The sequence below is a fragment of the Dermacentor albipictus genome, chromosome 2, assembly GCF_038994185.2.
Source record: "Dermacentor albipictus isolate Rhodes 1998 colony chromosome 2, USDA_Dalb.pri_finalv2, whole genome shotgun sequence".
Classification (NCBI taxonomy): domain Eukaryota; kingdom Metazoa; phylum Arthropoda; class Arachnida; order Ixodida; family Ixodidae; genus Dermacentor; species Dermacentor albipictus.
In genome coordinates, this window is record NC_091822.1 from 124,825,628 (window position 1) to 124,846,926 (window position 21,299).

The 21,299-nt window shown below is 47.5% G+C and overlaps 3 protein-coding genes across 10 annotated transcripts in view; all 3 read left to right on the plus strand.

The window, feature by feature from the left end:
• LOC135910728 (eukaryotic translation initiation factor 4E transporter-like) overlaps positions 1-14,521 on the plus strand; it is a 79,871-nt gene extending 65,350 nt beyond the window's left edge. For 6 of the 7 annotated variants that reach the window (XM_065442769.2, XM_065442771.2, XM_065442772.2 and 3 more), the window contains 3 exons: positions 684-926; positions 1,701-1,922; positions 10,672-14,521. In XM_065442769.2, the coding sequence (XP_065298841.1) occupies positions 684-926; positions 1,701-1,922; positions 10,672-10,910 (704 nt within the window). In that variant the 3' untranslated portion in view covers positions 10,911-14,521. The remainder of the gene's footprint in view (positions 1-683; positions 927-1,700; positions 1,923-10,671) is intronic. The other variant, XM_065442770.2, reaches the window with a different exon arrangement.
• Positions 14,522-15,427: 906 nt separating this feature from the next.
• LOC135910731 (D-dopachrome decarboxylase-like) lies at positions 15,428-16,954 on the plus strand. The gene is made up of 3 exons (XM_065442785.2): positions 15,428-15,686; positions 15,914-16,086; positions 16,827-16,954. The coding sequence occupies exons 1-3, from the start codon at positions 15,579-15,581 to the stop codon at positions 16,870-16,872; spliced, it is 327 nt and encodes a 108-aa protein (XP_065298857.1). The 5' UTR covers positions 15,428-15,578; the 3' UTR covers positions 16,873-16,954.
• Positions 16,955-17,125: 171 nt separating this feature from the next.
• The window catches only part of LOC135910729 (CAP-Gly domain-containing linker protein 1-like), a 155,104-nt gene continuing 150,930 nt past the window's right edge, over positions 17,126-21,299 (plus strand). Inside the window, exon 1 of one of the 2 annotated variants that reach the window (XM_065442778.2) lies at positions 17,126-17,517. In XM_065442778.2, the coding sequence (XP_065298850.1) occupies positions 17,407-17,517 (111 nt within the window). In that variant the 5' untranslated portion in view covers positions 17,126-17,406. Of the gene's footprint in view, positions 17,518-17,655; positions 17,833-21,299 lie in introns of those variants that run through there. The other variant, XM_065442779.2, reaches the window with a different exon arrangement.

Genomic DNA, 21,299 nt, shown 5'->3' on the forward strand with positions numbered 1-21,299 from the left:
TTGCAATGCCTCCTTTACTAGATGCCTGCCACGTGAGCTGAGAAATTGGTTCCGGACTCTCTCCCCTTTGCTCTTCTCCACCCGGGTCAGCTGCGAGCGCTAGTTGCAGTGGCTGCTCCAAACTTCCATCACGTTTTCCTGCCTCCGAGATTTTAGCGGCGTCTGTTGCAGAAGGCAGAAGGCAGGACCCGCAGTCTCTCGTTAAGCCATTGGTCAAGCGCGTGCCAGCCTAGGCATCGACACCTCCTCTGCAACAGGGAGGAGGGTCGGCTGCGAGCGCAGTCGCTCCGCGACTACCCCAAACTACAGGAACCTCCGCTCCAATGGGAAAACTAGTGACGCGGCAGGCATCATCTAGTAAAGGAGGCATTGATGCTTGTAAAGGTGTAGTCAGGGTCTCGAATGTCCTTGAAACTTGTAAAAATTTTCGCTTGAAAGTTGCATGGACCCACTGAACTGCTACTTGCTGTGGTAATTAGGTAACTTGCATTTGGTGCATGGTGTTGCAGATACATCTGTCTGAGGCAGCTGCGTTTTGATAGGGTTGGGATGCAAAAATGCCCATGCACTGATCTAGGTGCATGTTACAGGACCCTAGGTAGTTCCCACTGTGTGGCTTTGGCATTGCAAATCTGATGAATCAATCAACCCTCTGTCCCACTGTTTTGTCTGCGTACATACAGCTGCGGGCAGCCTCATGCGAAGTGGTGGAGAGGTGGACATGATGGCCAAGCTGTTCGAGCAGCAGCAGCAGCGCCTTCTCCAGCAGCAGAGGGGGCCTCCTCCACCAGGTGTGCTGGGCCTAGTCAGGCAGCAGCAGCAGGGGCACCCTGCCATCAAGCTGCCGGGCATGATGAGGGCTGCGGCGGCTGGCGCCCCGGCGGCGCCCCAGTCTGCTGCCATGGCTGCGTCCCGAGCCCACCACGGTCAGTGCAGTGAGCGCAGAAAACTTTCACACCACTGCGAGTGCTGTTACTGGGGATGCGAGTGTGATTCAGCCAGACTCGAATGGTATGGCAGAGCAGTGAGTGAGCAAGGCGCGGGTGACGGATGGATTGCAACTGTAAAGTGCTGCGTTTTACACAGCTGCGTCTAGCGACATCTGTGGGACAACAGCCACTGGCACTTGAAGTGGCTACCACTTGGTCGCAAAGTGATGATCATGACAGCTGGCACAACGTTGAGCAAATCTCCTATAAAGTGTAAACCAAAAAAGTAATGACTGTGGCGAAGACTCTTTGGAAACTTCAGAATGCTCCAGGTTGTGTGCAAGCTTTTATTTGCCAAACAGTTCTTAAGACGGTTTCTCTGAGGCATACGTGCTGCGAAGCTCCTCAGCTGACAAAACATTTCTGGGAAGTGCCACCTTGCTGTAAGAGTGGCTGGAGGAGCTGCAGACATTGTAAACTCTTTCGGATGTCTTGCGCCACTCAGTCGACCCATTGCCCCTTACAGTAAGCTTGCCCCTTACAGTAACTTACGGCTGATTCCAACTGCGCTCCAAGTCTTATCACTACGATGCAGAGCTTGCTCTAAATTGGAGCCAGAGAAAGTGCACAGGTTGGTACCTGCAAAAAGTATTTTCTAGGTCCCATGCACTTTGTTATAGAAACGCTTCACTATGTGTGTGTAGCCCAACTACTGTTTTGTCCATCGTGCCACTTGTGGGCATACTGTCTGACCGTCTGCATGCTGTGCAGCAGCTGGTGGACTGAAAGGTGTGGCTGGTGGCGGCAGTGGCCGTGGGCCATCCGTTGAGATGCTGCAGCAGGCCCTGGCCCAGGGTCTCCACCCACTGGCATTCCAGCAGTTCCTGCTTGGGGGTGCCGCTGCCCCTCCCGCTGTGGGGCCTTCTCCCTTTGCACCCTCTTTGCACCAGTCCCCAGCGCACCCCTTTGTGACCAATGCCACAGGACCCCGTGGTGAGTACGCTGTTTTGTGCAAGGCACCAGAGTGAGGGCCATTTGTGATGAGATGGTGCATTGGCGTTGGGTGTAAGCAGGCGGGGAAGTAATGGCATCATGAAAAGCATGACAAAGCGCTCTGTTTTCCTCATTTTTGCGTTTTCCAAGTTTGTTGCTTTAAGTCATCAATAATGGAGCTGATGAGTCTGTTAAACAAGTAAAGGATGCAGAAAGACATGGACCGGGTGCGTTTGACATCTGGCAATGCAGTTGAATCTTGATAAAATAAATCGGATGTGACAAAGTATAATGTTGTCATTGCTCGCTTGAGACAAGAGCGGAGAGTGGTATTTAACTGAGACAATTAGATGAAGCGCTCAGTTCAGGCTTCTTCTCTAGCAACTCACTTGAACACTCGACGTCCTCGCCTTCGTCGTGAGCCTGGTTGGGCACACATGGTGTCGCGGCATTTGCCCCCCTCCAGAAGGAGCATCGCCCTGATGCTCTGTAGGTAGCACCTTGTGTCCAGCCAACCAGAGAGTGTCCATGTCATTCAGAAAAATAAGGTTTCATGCGCACCACGTGCACAGTCACGGGCAGGTCCTGACGGCGCCTCGAGCAGGATGGGCTGTCAGGAGCGACTTCATAGTTAACATCGCTAAGGCGTCGTAGAACCTTGTATGGTCCGAAATATCGGCGTAGAAGTTTGTCCTCGAGACCTTGGTGGCATACTGGCCCCCAAACCCAGACTCTTTGGCCGGGCTGGTAGATGATGCATCGATGGTGTTGATTGCAACGTCGGGCATCACGGTCTTGCTGGCTAGTTATGCGCGCTCTGTACAATCTGCAGCGTCAGTCTCGGAATCGCTAGAATCGTGAGGAACAATAGCATCCAGCATTGTAGCCACTTCTCGACTGTAGAGGAGACTGAATGGCGTCATTCTTATTGTTTCATGACGAGCCGAATTATAAGCAAATGTTACGTAGGGTAATATTTGGTCCCAGTTCTTGCGTTCCACATCAACATACATGCACAGCATGTCCGCAAGAGTCTTGTTAAGGCGCTCCGTAAGTTCATTGCTTTGTGGGTGATAGGCTGTCGTCCTTTTGTGTGCCGTGCCACTGAGCGCAAGTACAGTTCGATAAAGTTCAGCCGTGAACACGGTTCCCCTGTCAGTTACGTTGACCGCTGGAGCACTGTCTCGGGGCGACGTTTCCGATGAACTTTGCGGCTTCGGCTGCTGTGCTGCTCGCAAGTGCCTTGGTTTCTGCATAACGCGTGAGGTAATCATTCGCAACTATGATCCACTTATTTCCAGCAGCAGATATTGGAAATGGGCCGAAGAGGTCCATCCCAATTTGTGCAAATGGCGTTTCCGGCACTGGAACGAGATGTAATAGTCCGGCAGGTTTCGTAGGTGGCACTTTTCATCGCTGACAGTCAAGGCATGTTTGAACGTAGTGCTTCACCTGTGCTGCGAGCCGTGGCCAGTAGTACTTTGATCCGTGCTAATGTTCTTGTGTAGCCTAAATGGTCCGAGGTAGCTTCATCGTGACAGGTCTGCGAGATTTCACTGCGTTGAGTTTTAGGGACGACTAGTAGATACCTCTTCCCTGTTGAGAAGTTCCTCCTAAAAAGAAAATTGTTGCGTAGGCAGAATTCAGTCGGAGACAGAATTCAAATCGGAGACCTTCCCCCCGAAGGTCTCCGATTTCAGTTTCCCCGCCGTGGGCTTGAAAAGCGGCCTCTTACCGCGTCGGTGAAACTGCGACGGTTTGACGAAGAATAACGTAACGAAGACGGCGAGCGCAACCGAAGATTAGCTGAGCTGCTTTGTTGCCGAGTGACACTGTCATCGAAGCGTGGATGTCTCTGGAAACTGTCGCGGAGTGGCAGGTGACATTTCCTGGATGCCACCCTGGCTATGAGGACAAAAATGATAAATGTGCCCTGGTTTTCACCACAGTGAAAAAACAATGGTCGGCGATCAGCATTGCGCCATGCTTCGGTCGTGCGAAGTTAGGGTTGCCTGAAATGCTCCCTCTGTATCCTGGCAGCTATAGGTGGCTGCTGGTGGTACTGCTGTACTGGCACGGTAGAAAGCGGGCGATGGACAGCGTCTGCGTAGCTATATGCACGTGGCTCGAAGCGCGGCTCAGGACACGTTTCAGGGAGTGGCTCAGCAGATGCAAGGCTTGCCGAATTTTTTGGCGAACAGCTTCAGTGACCGAAGCAACAGTAAACTCCTTCGGTGTCGCAGTTTACTTCGCAATCTCCTCGCGCACAATGTCTCTTATCAGTTGACACAGCGAAGTCTCTTCTGTCGCTGTCAGTACTGCGGCTTCTGCAGGCGCATCGCATCGTAAGGCGTTCGTATTGCCGGCAACGCTGCTGGAGCACCCGTTCGATTGCTCTGGCTTCCTTAATGAATTCTTCCACTGTTGTAGGGGGTTACGCACAACACCAGCGAATAGCTGTTCTTTGATGCCCCGTGTAAGATGGTTCAGCTTCTTCAAATCTGGTATGTTGGGATCCCTGCAGTGAAACAAATGAGACGTGTCCTCGGCAAACATGGCGACATTTTCGTTAGGCTTCTGGATGTGCAACTCGAGAAGGCGTTATGCATTATCTCGGCTATCGGTGCTTCCAAAAGTATCAATTAGCTGACGGCAAAATCCATTCCATATTGTCAAATGTGCCTGGGGGTTTTTGGAACCCCAGTGGAAAGCTTCTGGTCTGGATGCCACTGATAGACCTTAGCTGCGCATACGTACTGGTCCAGCCAGTCTTCGACCTCTTCGTACGTGTCACTGTGGAAGCTTGTGGGGACTAGGTTGTTTTGAACAGTCGCCTGTGTTGGACTCGTAAGCGCCATCTCCTGACCCAGTGAGGTTGCTGACAAAGTTCCTTGCAAGAGACTGAATTCCAGACACAGACATTACAGGCGGCAGCTTGCGTGGTGCACAGGTGTCTCGACGCGTTGATGATGTGTTGAAGGGCTGGATGCAGGGCTACTCGCAGGAGTCCTCCCTATCATTAGGCGATGATGCGATATCCAGCACCTCCACCAGTGTCACGGCTCACTTGAGACGAGAGCTGAGAGCGGTATTTAATCAAGACAAATAGAACAAGCGTTCAGTTCAGGCTTCTTCTCTAGCACCTCGCTTGCACATTCGAGGTTGTCATCTTCGTCATCAGCATGGTTGGGCACAGGCGGCATCGCGGCAATGTTTCTCACCGCACCGCAATTTTTTTTATAATGAATATTGGGTATAATGTACTTTCGTGCTGGATGCAGCTTTATTTGTTGCGAGGTTCGACTTTATAGTACAAAGACTTGCAACATTTTTCTCGCTCCGTATTGTTGGTCAGTAGCATTTTGAAATATCGCTTTCTGTTCGATTGTAAACAAGGTGCCCATCATTCCAGTGAGGTGCCATGCTCGATGCTACATCACACAAAAGTGTATATCCCCTGAAAGTGATCCCAGGGAATGTGGGCAATTTGTCATGGAAACCATGGTGTTGTGACATTTGTCATCCCAGCCAGCACATGTATGGGGTCTTGTGAGCTCTAGGAGGAAGACACAGTGCAAACACAAAGGGAATTTATTGCTCCTTTTATCCAAGAATGGCTAGCTTACTGAACTACACATGAAATTGGATATGCTGAGGAATCGGTGGGGTTTGACTGGCCACACAAGGATCCTAAATGTTCTCCCATGTCGCACACTGATGCCCAACTCGTTCGCTGGTGTGATCCCACAAATGAGTGTCCAGATGATCCGGAAGCCCTCCAGGTGTCAGACTCGCGAAGCGTGCACCCATTCCGTGCTCGGTGCCATCTTGCAGCCAAAGAGAGAAGTTAGTTAGTCTTGTGCCCGAGTTCCCATGCCGTCAGGCGGCACTAGCATTGGAGCGCTTGCATCTATTGCTTTGCATATCTATTGCATCTATCTATTGCTACATCGCAACTGTGACACACTTCAGAATGCCAGGAGGCGCGAGCTATGCGGAGAAAACATTGGAGGTCATGAGTCGGAGAGCCTTGCACATGACGCAAGTGCACATGTTGCTTCTAATGGGGCTTTTGGAAGCGCAGAATTTTTGTTCAAGGGTAATCCTGCTCTCCAATCTGAGCACATCAGTTCATGAGCAGACTGGCAAGAGTGAACTTTCACTGCCAGTTGTCGCGATTCCTAGGCCTCGCATTGGCTTGCACAAGAGCCATTTCGAGAATTGGCAGATGTCTGGAGTCTGTACTACTCCTGCAGTTCTCAGTTAACTTCCTTGCCACAATATGCAGATTTCTCAACTAGTTTTACACCACTGCTCCTGCAAAGCATGCAGGTAGTAGTGTCCTGAACCGGTTAAATGCCAGTTGAAATGCATTTTTTGTCCTGACAAAACCGCTCAAGATCGGGAAGCATTGAGGCAAGAATAGATCCTACAATCAGTGGTGTTGAGCACATGCACTGCTCAACGTCCGCAATGGCACTGCCTTCCACATTTCCCTCAGTGTAGCCTTGATTCCCCTAAGTACAGTGAGAAAGTGCCGAGAGATGTCATTGTGGTGCCGACAAGGTCCCAGTACGTACACCTTGGATGTGGTGAAATTAGTGTATAGCAAAAGCTAGTTAATTCGCAACTCGTTAATTCGAAATTTTGGATAATTTGAAGTACGTAGCAGCGGCGGTCCGTCCATCAATGTATTGAAAGCAATATGTAACACATATCACTAATTCACACCGAAATCTGCATCGCCACCGATAATTTGAACTCCACGCTATCGTGGATGGGTAGAGTGCTAGTGTGTGGGAGCATGTTGGCGATGCTGGCGTCGTTCGTACAGATTGTCACCGACATCAGCATGGGGGGTTATGGGAGCAGCGATTGAAGCGCAACTATGTTTGGAGGGAAGAAACACTGGGAAAGAAAAGCGCGTTTTTAATTCAAACGAGACACAGTTAGATTCATTCAACGAAAATAATATTCCTAGTCAATTTTATATATTCGTGAAGAGTTAAGAAAATACGTTTAATTTTATTATTATTAATAAATGCATTTCTTTTCAGCGCCCATCGCTACAGGGGGCGTTGACGCCACTGTCACTCGCAGTGCGATGCACGTCTTGAAATGGGCAGAAAGGCGCATGCACTCGTATCACCTGTTGAAATACGCCCCCCTCACAATTTGTGCTTTCTTGCTTGTCGAAGTTTGTCTGAAATTGGTGACGCGGGTAGCTTCATTGCTTCTTAATCTGTTCAGTCAAAAGTAGTGAGTTACGACCGCCAGATAATTGTGTAGTTGTTTTCGTGCGACTGCGCTGGCCGACGGGCTTGGCATCCAACAATAGCATCAGCACTCTACACCTAAAGCTTTCGTCGGCCTCCAAAGAAAGTATGTTCTGTGCAGGGATGCGATTTCGACAACCGTACGGCTGGCCTTTTCCTGCATCGCTTTCCACGCTGAAAGCTCGAAACGCCCATCAAGTCGAATGGCGGGGCATTTGAATATATAGCTCCAAAGGAAGAACAACAAAACAAATTTCGCGCCTTCGAAAACAAAATGACGTCACTTCTGCTTTTAACGGACATGGCGTCACGTTATTTTTTCTTCCGCCGGAAGTGTTCCCACCACATACAGATGGCGCTAAGCCCCATGAACCGGCGATGGACCGCCATGTTTTGAATGTATGGGCTCCTATGGAAGCTTCGCTACCAGGTATATTTACCTTGGTTTTTCCGCCAATGTCCAGTATATAAGTCGAGGGTCGACTTTTCGCGATGGTTTTTTGAAAAAAAGTTCGACCTATATTCCGGTTTTTACGGTAAGCATTTTTTCCGCAACAGATACGATCACATGGTGAGGATAACTTGCCCCATTGAGGCGGCTGACCTGACAATGAAAACTGCTTTGCAGCCGATGCACGCATGACTTGTTAAGTGCGTTGGTTAAACATGATTGAATGATGCCTCGTTTTATTACTTTTGAATGAGCTGAATGGTAGGAGAGGATGGGTTTGCTAGCCCTTGGCTTGAACTGCAAGCACATAAGACACGATGAAAAAATTAACTCTAAATCTAAAAATCTTAGTTATCAGCCGGAAGCTCGTGGGTCAGGGTTAGAGGATGCAAGGCTGTTTTAAACTCTGACAATACTAATGATGACTGGGTCTCCAATTCTGGACTGTCACAATCTAAGAACACTAAAAAATCATAGACAAATCTAAAGATCTGCATAACATTTGTCCCCGATATGCACTGATTTAACAGGTTGTCTTTTGAAGCTAAAAAGATGTCCCTTAAAACAGGGGCTATACACAAACCTATAGAGACACTCTGTTTCTGTAGAAAGACGTCGTCATTCCATTTTATGAGCGTGGACTTCAGGTATACGGACAGCAGTTCCAAAAAGGAACCTACTGCTATGCCAGAGGCATTCTGCTATGCTATGCCAAGGCATTCCTTGTTTCTCCAGCAAAATTTGAGTAGACTACCCGTTGACGACCCGTTTCGCGTGAAGAATTCTGAAAGTGTCATAAAATACATCGCACAGAATGAAAACAAAATGCTATCCGCCTTCTCTGTTGACTTAAGACTTGTATTACTCGATACCACAAAATGATTTGGTGGAAAGCGTCAATGACTGCATCGATAAATTTGGAGCAGTTGCTTTCCAGAATGCCATGTGGGCGCCGTATCTTGAAAGTGATCTGCAATGTGGCCAAAGTACGCGTTCACGTGGGCCTCATCTTGAAAGGGATCTGCGACGTTTGCAGAGTGCGCGTAGTGCCGGTAGCTTCATGCGATGTGCTTTCTACATTTCGTTCACGTTGGAATGAGAGCTCTACGATGGTCAATTCGCTCGCTGCTTCTGCCGCGATTCCTCACTCAAGAGTTTTTCAGCGAGTTCTCGCAGTGATGGAGCGAAATGTGTTCATGTTTACCTATCCACGTGAGCCACCGTACTTGTTAATTTATTTAGTAAGCGAATGTTTACAAGTTTATACAGCCGGTAAAACTACTATCCTTACTTCGTATAGCTATCTACTAATTTGCTATTGCAATTGCTTCGCTTTTCGGTGAAAACTGCAAATTTTTGTTTCTTTGCGCTAGTCGCTGCGACGAACGCTTGGATGGACGCGGCTGCAGCGGTATCTATGCTACATAGCAGACTGCAGCTACATGCAACTGCAGTGCCTACGTACAGCGTTTGCTTTGCGCACGACAGGGCTTGAGTGCCTTCTCGTGCACACATGCTTTGGTCTGGTCGTGCCACATGGTGTGGACTGGCTTTGTTGTGCACAAGCTTGACTGACGGATAGTAGTAGCCACATCAACCTTGAGCATTTTCAAAGCGCTATCAGTAGCTCAATATGAAGCGAAGTCTGCCAGGGCGTCTAACCTAGTGTGGCCAGGAGTGGCCAGTTGCTTGTTCAAAACCAGTTGAAATTAGCGAGACCCAACGGCTACAACACCAATAAGCAGGGTGGCCAAAGTTTCATTCCTCCGCTGGTGGCCGCGGCCAAGCTTGAGCAGACGATAGTCGGCTTCTTTCGGAAGTATCTAATTATCGAAATGCGAAAGATTTTTGCTTTCTTCAGCCTGTTTATTACATGCATCAATAAATATGCAGTGACAGTAGGAAAGAGTGCAGCGATTCGAACACCCTTCTTGATCGATGTCAGCTACTGGCCAATAGCAGCTGCATATGGGAATCTGCTATGTTATGAAACAAAGCATCCAGAAAAGTACGAGAAGCAGGCTTCTATTAAAAAGAGAGCGTTTGAGAGGCCGGTGAATTCGTGCTCCACTTGAGAGCTCCACATGCTGCACATGACTGCAAAAGTTGGCCGAGATGTTCACAGCAGCTTATACTATCTGGGGACAGTTTCTTTCTTTTTTTCACCAAACCCCAGGGGCGGTTCAAAACCTTTTTAAAGAGGGCCTTACCCCGTCATCTGTGAATCAACTCGTTGACATCCAGCCTCCAAGCTGTGGTGTTTTCCAGCTCCTCGGCCATCAGAAGCTCGTTTCTTGAAGTGACCGTCATACTGAATGCATTGAGTCGTCGTAATGTGGCGAGTGAATGGAGTCAGGGTGAAGGCCTTGGGCTACTAACATATAGTACTACTGCAGCACAGTAACTGTGTCACCACTGCCAACAAACAAGTTTCAACTTCCCTCGACTTGTCTTTGGATTTGGATTGAGATGTAAAAGAGAACAGGTTGCTGTCATAAATCGCTAAAACTGCATGCTTTACATTTGCTTTAAAATGGTAAATGTTGCTGTTATTCAAATGTAATGTGAAGGTTGACTTCAAGCAAAGATAATGTTTGGAAAAAAAAGCATTGCAATCAAGTAAATACAGTATGCTGCTTCAGTCCCTGAAAATATTTGGTCAGAGCTTTAGAAGAAAGTACTTCGAAAATTCTTCTAATCCTTTCCACACAAGCTACTGCACACCCCGAGAAGGCCTCTTCCGTGAACTTGATTATGCTTCTGAGCCAGCTGTCAGTACATTTCTAGGTTATGCTGCTGGTTAGCTGTTGACCGAGCCATAGCAGCATTGTGGCTACAACCCACTACTTCCTGCAATTTTACAGCGCCAAGATCAAATGTGGGTGACACAAGTGACAAGGGCTCATCCGTGTTTAACCTTGGCACTGTACACTCAAAATAATGGCTCACCAACTTGCTCAGTCAGCAACCCCTCTACTTGTATTTGAGTCCACCTATGCACCTCTTGTATTGCCGCATGCAGATGCCAAGGGTGCCAGCATGGTGCCCGGTGGACTCCCCGGTCGTGTGCCCGCTGTGCCAGCAGCAGCGGCTGCGGCGGCAGCAGCTGCTGCAGCCGGGATGCCGCCTGCCAATCTGGCCAAGTGGTTTGGCAGCGACGTGCTGTACCAGCCCACCTTGCCCCCCGTTCCCCACCAGAAGGCCCTGCTTGTCGAGGAGGTGGAGCGACAGCAGCAGCAAGCTACGGCCGTCAAGAACTGAGCAACGAGTGCATCGCCACCTTTTGCCTGCCACAGTTTCTCTCGCCCGGAACCTTTCTGTGCCGGCCTGTCCAACAGCAGCAGCCTGCTCGCAACGTCCTGTGCACTCGTCGTGGCAGACGACACACTTTTCTGCCCATCGTTCACCCTCTTGGTGGGGGATGCCTGAAGATGTTGGGTGCCTCTCTGGCAGGCCTGTCGGGGCCCCTTTTGCCAAAGCACCTCCCTTCCCCGCCCCAGTGCACTGTGCGTGACCCGGTGCCACTTAGTAGGCAGATGCTGTGGAACATAGGAGGGGGCAGTTCTTCTCCAGTCGTGGTTCTTTTTTCTTTTCCTTTCTGTTCTTGGGGCAACTTGTGTATGTGTGTTCAACATGGTTGGGCAAAAGGTGGTTTGAGTGAAGCAGCAGTGTTTCAAGTGTACTATTTGTGTACCCCTTCTGCACTCCATTCAGGTGGTGCTGATGACGATGGTCAGGAAATGGAAGTAAGACTAACATAAACGCGCCCTGCGTGGTGTGCGAGGAGCTTATCGTTGCTGTCATACGTGGGACACTTTCTCCCAGCCCGTTCTTTAGTTTACGTTGGCTTACACTGTTCAGCTTGTTTGTGTGCTGCAAATGGCTAGTGTTGCAAAAAAAGAAAAAAAAACACGGCATTCAAAGGAACACATGAAAAAGTGCATACAGTCTGTATTACTTCACAACTTTTTGTGGTCTGCATTTTTTTTTATTATTCTGTGTAGGGAGCGTTTGTGTGCCTCCTGTTTCATTGGAGAGAGCACCTTAATTTAATTCATTTCTTCTTCTGGGTTTGGATTCCTTGAATTTTTTTCATTTGAGCTTTTTCCTCTGCAGCCAAAGTACAAAGTGAGAAAAAAAAAATCAAAGTGGCTGCATTTTTCTCTTTTCCTTGTCTGTACTCTTCTGTGCACTGTCCCTCGTATTCGTCTCGTGGGTTCCTCCTCCCGGTGTGTTTGCACGTGCAAGTCTCGTTATTTCGGGATAAGCGGTGTGTTGCGACTGCTGTGAAGTCTTTGATGAAGAGAACCGTCGATCTGGCTGCACGGATCTGTGCAGTCTGGTGTGTGTGTGTGTGTGTGGGTGTGGGTGTGGGTGTGTGTGTGTGTGTGTGTGTGTGTGTGTGTGTGTGTGTGTGTGTGTGCAAACGTGTTCGTGTCTCGTACAGTTTTCGTGTAGGCTCGTAGTCGTGTCCTGTGCCATTCTGTTGGTGTGTTCTAGTTTCGTGCATTAGTAGGGATACTATAGGAAACATTGCACCTTGTCATTCTTGTTTGTCCTTTACATTGTGCGCATTCAAAGTGCGGTGTCTCGTTCGAAGTGTTTTTCTTTTCCTTGTGCCGGCAAATTCTGTTCAGCTTACTTTCTTCTACATGTGAAGTTGTTGTGATCTGCATCATGTTTATGTATGCATTAACATTTGTTACCCCTTGCTGTGCCCGTATTTTGTTCGTTATGTACACGAATTGGCAGGTTGATTCTAGTTTGCACACTAGCTCTACGATGGCTTGTGCTAGTTCCATACATTGTGAGAAATGTCCCATTTGTCATCTTTCCAGCTCATTTGTGCATCCTTAACTGTAACTTTTTTATTTGACTATCTAGGCTACTGCTATATCGAGTGGCTACTTGAGAACCTCAAGGGACGCAGGCACTTGTTCACTCAATGTGGGCTGGAAAAGTCTCATCGAATGAAGGGGCACATACACCTCCAGGGTGGCATTGCTCAAAATTGATTAGTGACAATCTCGCCTGCATTTTCTTCCCTTTCAATGCATGTTACTAGCTTATGTTGTAGCATATTTCTCTGTACTTGAAGATCCTTTAAGTCTTTTTTTTTCTTACTTTTTTTTTGGTCTTGCAGCGGTCTATACATTACTCAGGCTGGCACTTTTTTTTGGTAGGGGGGTTGAACCTGTTTTTGCTTGTCGTGTCGGCTTGTAACTCGTGCTGCATCTGAAGTACTGCCGCACCTTGCATTCGATTGATGGCTGTCGCTGCCAAAGCTGCTGCATTGTTTCCTTCTGTGTGTACTGTCGTTCCCTGCGAAAGGCCACCACCACACCACCATGCGTTTTGCCGTTGGCAAATTAGCACTGGGTGCTGAAGTCATTTACCGCTGTCGTGCATGGGCTATAGGCACGAGTACGGCGCTCCCCTCCCCCCCCCTTTTTTTTCTCACTTGACGTTGCTTTGTTCCATTGATGTCAAAACATGCAGCTGGTTCTGCTAATTCCTTTTTTCTTTTTCAATTTGTTGTGTGTAAATGTGCGTTCCATGTTTTCTGTGGTTTCCTTTCTTTTCAGGTCCTTTGTGTGAGATCGTGATGTCCATGTTTTGTTCTGATGGGGATAAAAAGAGCTTTGAAAAGTGAAAAAAAAAAGAGAAAAAAAAAACGCTAGACCTTTCTCAAGATAAGTGACATAAGCTTGTTTCTGAGAAAAAAAAAGTAAAAATGAGTCTGTGATAGTCATTTCAGCTCTTCATGCCCTTTATTCTATATTTTTGTTGTTGTGTGCCCTCCCCCCTCTTGTATTTTTTATTTTCCTCTTCGTGTGTGGCCTGCAAACTTCCTGTGCCCGGATGTTGTTCTGGTCATCACTTCTCTGTCAACTGTTGTCCTTATCTACTAGAGTTAGTGTGTGTGTGTGTCTGTGTGTGTAAACAAATGCGGGTCTCCAGTAGTACATACTTCTGTTCTAAGATGTTTTTTTCCCCTCAAAGCAGTGGTAACCATTCTGGTGTCTCGTTTTTTTTTCAGGTTTAAATTTGGTGCTGAGTAGTTGGCTGCAGTAGCATATATGCCTGTCCAGTGTGCGTGCTAAAACTGTGCTGTAAATAGCAGTGTCTCCTGCGTTTTCCAACTTAAAAAAAAAAAGCTTTCGTTTGTTCAGTCTGCCATAAAAACAGGTCTGTTGTGCATTAGGCATCTCTGTACATAACCTAGGCGAATGAAACGCATTGTAAATGTCCCCCCTCTGCTGTGTCGCAAATTGTCGGAGCATTGTGTAGCACTGTTTCGCTGCCTAAATGCACTCAAGGTAAAGGGGAGAAAAAAGTCGTTATTTCTTTCGATGGCCCATAGTTGTAGCTGGCAATGCTTTGTTTCCGTGTCTCCAGTGGGAGGAGTATTGTGGTGTATTACGCATTAGTCGGTTGGATTAATGTTGGTACCGACGTGCGTCAACTGTGTGCGTTTTTTTCTGTAAATAGTGAGACTGTTTCGTGTGAGCATGTGTGTTTGTGCGAGTGAGCAACAGTGGGAAAAAAAAGTGTTGCGTTGTAACTCGAGAAGAGTTTTAAGAATTATATAAGAGTGAAATGGTTCTTTGATCCTGCTATATTTTTTTCTCTCCTTCCCTTGGATATATATTGTAGTCACAGCATCCCTATTCCAAATTCTGTGGGAAAATTTGTTATAAAGGTACAGCCATTGTATAGCCATTCTATGGCTTGAAATGTGAAAAACGTGGCAGCAGCGTCACCCAAGGCTGCATTTGAATGGACTGGTTGAAGCATTTCGATTTGAAGCAATTTGGACCCTGCTGCGCTTTTTCCTTCCTCTCTGAAATAAATTGTGCCTTTTTATTGAAGCCTTGTCAGTTTCTTTTCATGTGTGCATTAACCAACATACCACCTTATGTGGAAATCTAAGGGCTATGCTGCGAGTAGCACTATACTAAATGCAGTCGGCGCCTAGCTGACTACAAGCTGTTAAAGGGAGTTCCTAGGGTGTGACAGGTTCCAATTACTTAGGGAATGAAAAGGAACTCTTTGCTCACTATTCAGGGGTGTGAATCGCCGGCAGTTTAATGGGAATCATCACCACACAGCCGAATGGCTTACATGGTGAAATCTCGGAGTAGCCCGTTTTTGTTATGGGATTTACGTTTTCCAACGACTTGAGCACTTGTGCGCAGTGTTGCCTCGAAGCGCGAGTGACAAGGCTAATTGCCTGCCCTGTCAAATGTTTAGTGGTAATTAACTCATTTCCGTGGTATGTTTGGATGACTGAAGCGCGCAAGCTAAGCAAAACGCAGTGAAGTGGCACTTCAGCACCTGACAGGTGCACTACAACATTCGATTTCGTACCGTCGCCATGCGCGAAACATTCAGCACTTTTTTTTTTCTTCCGCGTGAGCTGTATTTACTCGGAGAAAATCGACAACGACGTGGTACAGACAACGCACCCAACACACCACTTCATACGAAATGCTTAGGAGCCGTGTAATGCGCGCGTCTAATGTGGATGTCGCGCGGTACATTTCCTATCGCGATAGGGACATTTCTGTGTCCGAATGTTTCGACCGCCATTGGCTCCCTTCCGCAGCTTGCCCAAAGGAGCTAGACAGGATAAATTTAAATCAATCGGGCTCTATAGCGATCGAAAATGCACCTTGACGCACCCGTATAACCACTTGCGTATAACAAAGCGCAGCCGGTCGGTGTACTCGATACGATGAAGTTGCGGAAACGCTACGCGATGCCGTTGTCTGTCGTCTGGCATCAATGGTGCTGCTTTTAGGGGCGGTCCGCTGGTGCACTCCGCCCCGCTTATCAGCGTTCGTAAAGATAACGATCAGGCACTTTCCGCGCGACGACTTTCTATAGAGCGGCATAAGAGCAACGTGCGCACCTTTTAGCTCCGTCATGCCTATCTGCACACTCAAGACAAATCTTCTAGCGAGCAAAATTCCGAATGGTTTCAACGTAAGGTTTGCCCAGTATGTTGCCTCCATCCTGAAGAAAGATATTGAGGTGAGATTGCGAACGTGTATCAGAGCGCATGCTGCACTTTAGGTCGGTGATAAGTTTGGTAGCTTTCGAATGATTTGATAGTGCACGCAAGTATAGCTTCTAAGCAACTATTTCGCCAGCCAACAAAAGATTTTCAGGCCAGAAAGCTTTTAAAGTCGCGTGTACGATTTTGACAGCGCATTACCCTTCAGCGCGTAGAACGTGACCCGTGCCTTTTGTGTTTACAGAAAGTGACCGTTATTGTGGAACCAGGTCTGGAAATGTCTAGAGCCGGCACGACAGATCCCAACTGTCTGTGCTCGATTCATTCCATCAACGTGTTCTCTCCAGAGAAAAATAAGGAGTACGGCAGCAAATTGAGGGATTTCCTCTCGGAAAACTTGGCCTTGCCGCCGAAAAGGTAATAGTGCGCCTGGTTATTTCCCGTTCTGCCGGTGTCAAACTTGGCTATTCGCTTCGCAAGAAACCTTGAGATGCAGATGAACAGATTTTGGGAAGTTGCCGATTTCTGTTGGGAATTACGAACCACGAGAGCGCCTTGTTTTGCTTTAGTGCAGCTTCAGTGGTGGTAGGACGAGTGGTTGCCGTCTTGTGTCGTGAAGCCGGTTCCTTATTCTATGACGACACGAACTTGCGTACGTTTCGCAGTCTGCGAGCTCCTCGCGCAAGACGCTGTAGGCACATATATATGATTATAACACGAACCAAGTGTTCTCATGTATGTTGCAACGTTACTAGAACGTATGTTGCGCATGTTACGATGAAGGAACCACGGATTGGATGGTGTCGCCACGGTGTCGCACTTCTTTAAATGTTGTTTTATGTGCAATGCAAGCCATGTCGCACAACATTTCTCAAAAATTGCAATTATCATGGCAGTAATGGTATTGCTCGCGGTGTGTATACGTCTTTTTCTTTTTCCTAGTAATAGGGCTTTTTTTTTTCACCTACAGTTCGTGCAAACTCGTGTGGACATTAGCTACACTCGTGTAACAAGTCTAGAAAATAAAATAAAAAGGCCCCATGTTTAATTTCAACGCACCATTATAGAAGCTTGTTTCAGTTTCGGTTTCGCTTTTCAAGGTTCCGGCGCGTTTGGTTGTGATTTTCATCACTTCGTTACTTTTCTTTCATTTTCAGGATTGTCGTCACACTGTACGACCTGAGTCCCAATGATCTCGTCTGAGAGTTTCTTCACTCCAGTTGCGGACTGTGCGCTGTGGAATTTGCGTCCCATTATGTGCAATAAAGGGTTTCGGCTATCGTGACTACCCTATGCGTGACATATATTTTTTGACTCGTTATAAGTTGCGTCATATTGAAAGGCCTTGTCGAGTATCCAAAGCATCTGATAATGCGAGGCTGACGCGTGCCTCCACCATCGTGCTGATACAATGAGCGGAACGCACGACGTAAAACTGTTCAGCCTTGAGCCATGTCCGCTATGCCTTAATCGGTAGCAGAGATGCTTAGGTGACCGTGACAGTCGTGAACATCGTGATAGGGACACTCGTTCTACGGTGCGCCACGTTTTTTGCGTGCACGTATTCTACAGAGGAACAAGGAAGACCATTGTTTTCGAGAACGAGAACGCGATCGGCGTTGTGTGCGCTGCTCAGCGTTATGTTCCTTTCACTTTGAAGCTGAGACCGACGCTCAAACGGATGTCGTCCTCGTACCTGTGAGTGCAGTGTAGTTATACAATGAACGCAAACCATTTATGTTTCGCCGTGAAAACAGAGGGATTTACCGCAGAGTGAGTGTTGAAATTCGCCTCTCAAGGTTTCCTCGCACACCAGTTTCGGTTACTACGTCGATACACATAACAAAGGTAAGTTTGTGAAAATTTACTTGTCTTATTAACCAAAATTCTTTAAAGCCCGATTTTGTCGCTTCGTGTATTCCCTTGTGTTATCGCGTGCATGTTTATTCCGCTGCGTTCGGCCGCATTAACGTTGCGGTTCGGCAACTATGGGCTTAACAAAATATTTGTAAGGGGTTGGTGCAGGCAGGCTAGCTCGGGGTCGCAGAAAATAGGTATCGAGTTTGTTTCACCAGTTTTCGTTACTGTGTGCCATTTGAGCCCTGTGCTACCGACATTGGACTATGACAACGATCGATTCCAGCGGAACTGCGTCTTCCTGAAGTGAGTGGCCGTTCCTCGTTTCTTTGAAGGCGACACCACAGTCGTGTTCGCGTTTTTACCCAGTGCGCTCTGCTGTCCCGTCCGCATCTTTTGAAATCTCAATGACAGCGGTATTTTTAATTTCAGGAACAGGCGGTGTCACTCATAATGAAGCTTGTCTTGAACTGTACGATATACAAGCCTGCGTACATTCTTGCTCAATGTTTGTCACGTTTGTGTCCAATCCGAAGAAAACGTGCGCTCTCGTGAAGAAATCTGGACTGTCAGTTGTGTGAACAGCTGGTGACGCACCGACGTATACTGGTCGCGTATCTGTCAGCTCTTTGCGCTGTTGTCGGGCTCCTCATCCTCCGTGACGCGCCCCGTCAAGTCGACTCATTTGTTTAACTAGCGCGTGTATTTTGACCTCCCGAGAAAACACCATCGATCCGTCCAGACGCATCGATTCGTCCAGACGGCTAAGGGTTCGTTCTCTTTTTCTTTTTTTTTTTTGTCTCCAGCACCGCGGACAGTCCTTGTAGAACGCACTCGAGACGCCCCGTTTATTTTCTTGGCCATGAGAGCCTTCGGTCATTGCGTGGGCGTGCGGCACGTACAGTACTTGCAGATACGAGTGATCGCGTTCTGTTCATGCTGGCATCCGCGTTGGCAGGCCCTGGGCAGTGAGTGCTATACGCGCGTACGACCGGCCAGCTGCGTTTTTTAAGCCGGCGAATCGCTTCAGCAGTGTTGTTTACGGGGCCGCAGTCTGCTCAGTCTATCCGAGGTACCCGTCGGTAGCATGTGAATGCTGTTTCACGCTAGCCAAACGTACCGAGTCGCCGTTGTGTAGTTCTCGGTTGGTGCCGATTTGTCTGCAAAAACTTGCGCTTTGCGAGAGAACAAATTTCACTACTGCCGTGCTGACGTTGGATGTTGTGTCCGTTCACGTTCGTCCGTGAAGAAATGCGCTAATTTAAAGAAGAAGAAAAGTAAAGCTAGCGGCGTGAGCGGTTGAAGTGGGGGAAATGCAGGAGGGACACGCTTGGCTGCGCTTCAAGTTTGCTGTAGCGAGGAAGTCGAGCGGAGTTGCTCAAAATGTTCTTGGGCGAGCGATGAGTTATTTGCCCGGAGACACGGGAGAGCCCGCGGGATGCTGCGGCAACTGAGGGAGGCCGGACGGCTTGTTTCTGGCGCATTTGCTGCATACCGGGTGTTTCTTTCCCGAGCTGCGGTGTTGTCTATTCGTAGGGTGGCAAAGGCCTTCCTCGAAGAGCAGGAAAAAAAAAAAAAAAGACAAGTGAGCGACGACAGCTCAGTGCATTACGCTTGTTTGGGCTTCTTTCAGGTACGTGTTCCCCGAGCGAAGAATAATTAAAAAATAATAATAGAAAGGAACGACTTTCGTTGCAGCTTTTCTGTCGAGGTGTTTCTTGCTTCTGGGGTCGAGCCAAGACCGGAGAGACAGACGTCATCATGGACTCTTTGAGACGTCAAAGAAGGAAACACTTGGGCGCGTACGATTCGCGTGACATTCTGTCGTGAAACAACATCGTGTGAATAAGAGCAGTTAGCTTCAAGATCTCTGTTCGACACAGGCACAAACCACCTGATTGTTGCGTGCGGCGAAGTAGCTCGCCACGGTATTTGTTAGCAAGTGCATGGGACGCATTTAGGAAGTGTTTAGACCGGGCTTCCGGCATCATAGCCTTTATGGTTCTTGCTTCTTTATAAACTGGGAAGACTGAATGTTGACCCTAACGTGTTGGCGTGGACTGAATCCTACCTTGCAAACCGTTCACAATTCGTGCAGCTGTAACTCCTCGCTAGTTGCAGTAACATCTGGTGTACCGCAGGGATCGGTGCTCGGTCTCTTACTTTTTCTTGTCAATATTAACGATGTACCTATTAACCTTTCGAGTTCAATTAAACTTTTTGCTGATTACTGTGCCGTTTATCGTGCGTTTAAGAATACTAACGACGCTGAATCGCTACAAAATGACCTGGACGCAGTCTCTATCCGCTGTCATAAATGGCAATTGAGTGACCCTTAATCGACTAAATTCAAAGTGATGCGCTTTTCACGTCGTAAAACCGCAAGTCTTCCAGTGTATTTTAATAACAACACATCTTTACTACCTGTTACATCGTACAAATGCCTTGGTGTTCTTCTAAACGCGAACCTCCCTTGGAATCGTCATGTCAGCCACATTGTCGCCAACGCCAGTCGCGTGCTGAAATTTTCTATAGCTTCTTCTTCTAGCTGTCAAACTAACGCTATATAAATCTCTCGTGCGTACCAAGTTAGAATATGCTTCTTCAATGTGGTACCTCCAAACTAAGTCACCATTAGCACCTATTGAAGCTGTACAAAATCGCGCAGTCCGTTTTATTTGTTCCAACTATAAACGTTAGGAAAGCGTGACACTCATGAAGAATGCGTTATCATTACCGCCCCATTGGGGTGCGCCGAAAGGTGTCACGACTGAGCCTTTTGTTTAAAATTTATCATACTGACGAAGACCTAAAATAATGCACCGTTCATCCCACCTACCTACATTTCATCACGCATTGATCATTCGCATAAGGTTGGCATGCCACTTTGCCGCACTACTGCTTGCTCGGCATCTTTCATCCTCCCGGACGTCATCGCAGTGGACACACCTACCGGCAGCTTTACTTACAACAATAAGGAGATAAAAAAAAAAACCCGATTGTGGGTTCATTTTGCAATAGATTAGAATATATGGGCTTCTTTCTTTCTTCACGGTGTAATCCTGCGTGGCGCGATGATGCTGATTTTGCACTTATATGCGTTGTTCTTGTTCTCAATTACATTTATATATCGTTCTTCCTAACTGGTATTGTCATTCGTTTGTATTATAGCTGTTGCGAGTGTTCCTATATAATTTTACACTTGGTAATACCGCGTTTGTATAGTGTTGGTTATTTCGAATCCCGGCACTGGCGGCCGCATTTCGATGGGGGCGAAATGCGAAAACACCCGTGGTACTTAGATTTAGGTGCAGGTTAAAGAACCCCAGGTGGTCCAGATTGATTTTCGGAGTCCTCCACTAGGGCGTGCCTCGTAATGAAATGGTGGTTTTGGCATGCGTAAAACCCTATCATAAATTTTTTAGTGTTGTTTATTACCTCAATATCTTTATTGCGCAATGCGTACTTTTCTAATATTGTGTAATTTTAATTTACTTCGGCCCTAAAATCCTGTATAACGATGCTGCAAAAATTTTAATCGGCACGCGTTAAATATCATTTTAAATAATTTTATGTATTGTTTTTATGTTCCTCTTTGTAGCCGCCCGCTCCCCTCTCTAGTGCCCAGACATGGGTCATGAGAGTACTAGACTAAATAAATAAATGTGGTCATCACACCGCTAACGACGCAGTTGAATGGACACTTAGTACAATAAGTTATTGCAACTCCCCGGTTTGTGTCTTTGGTTCCTTTCGAGAGCAGTGTAGCCATT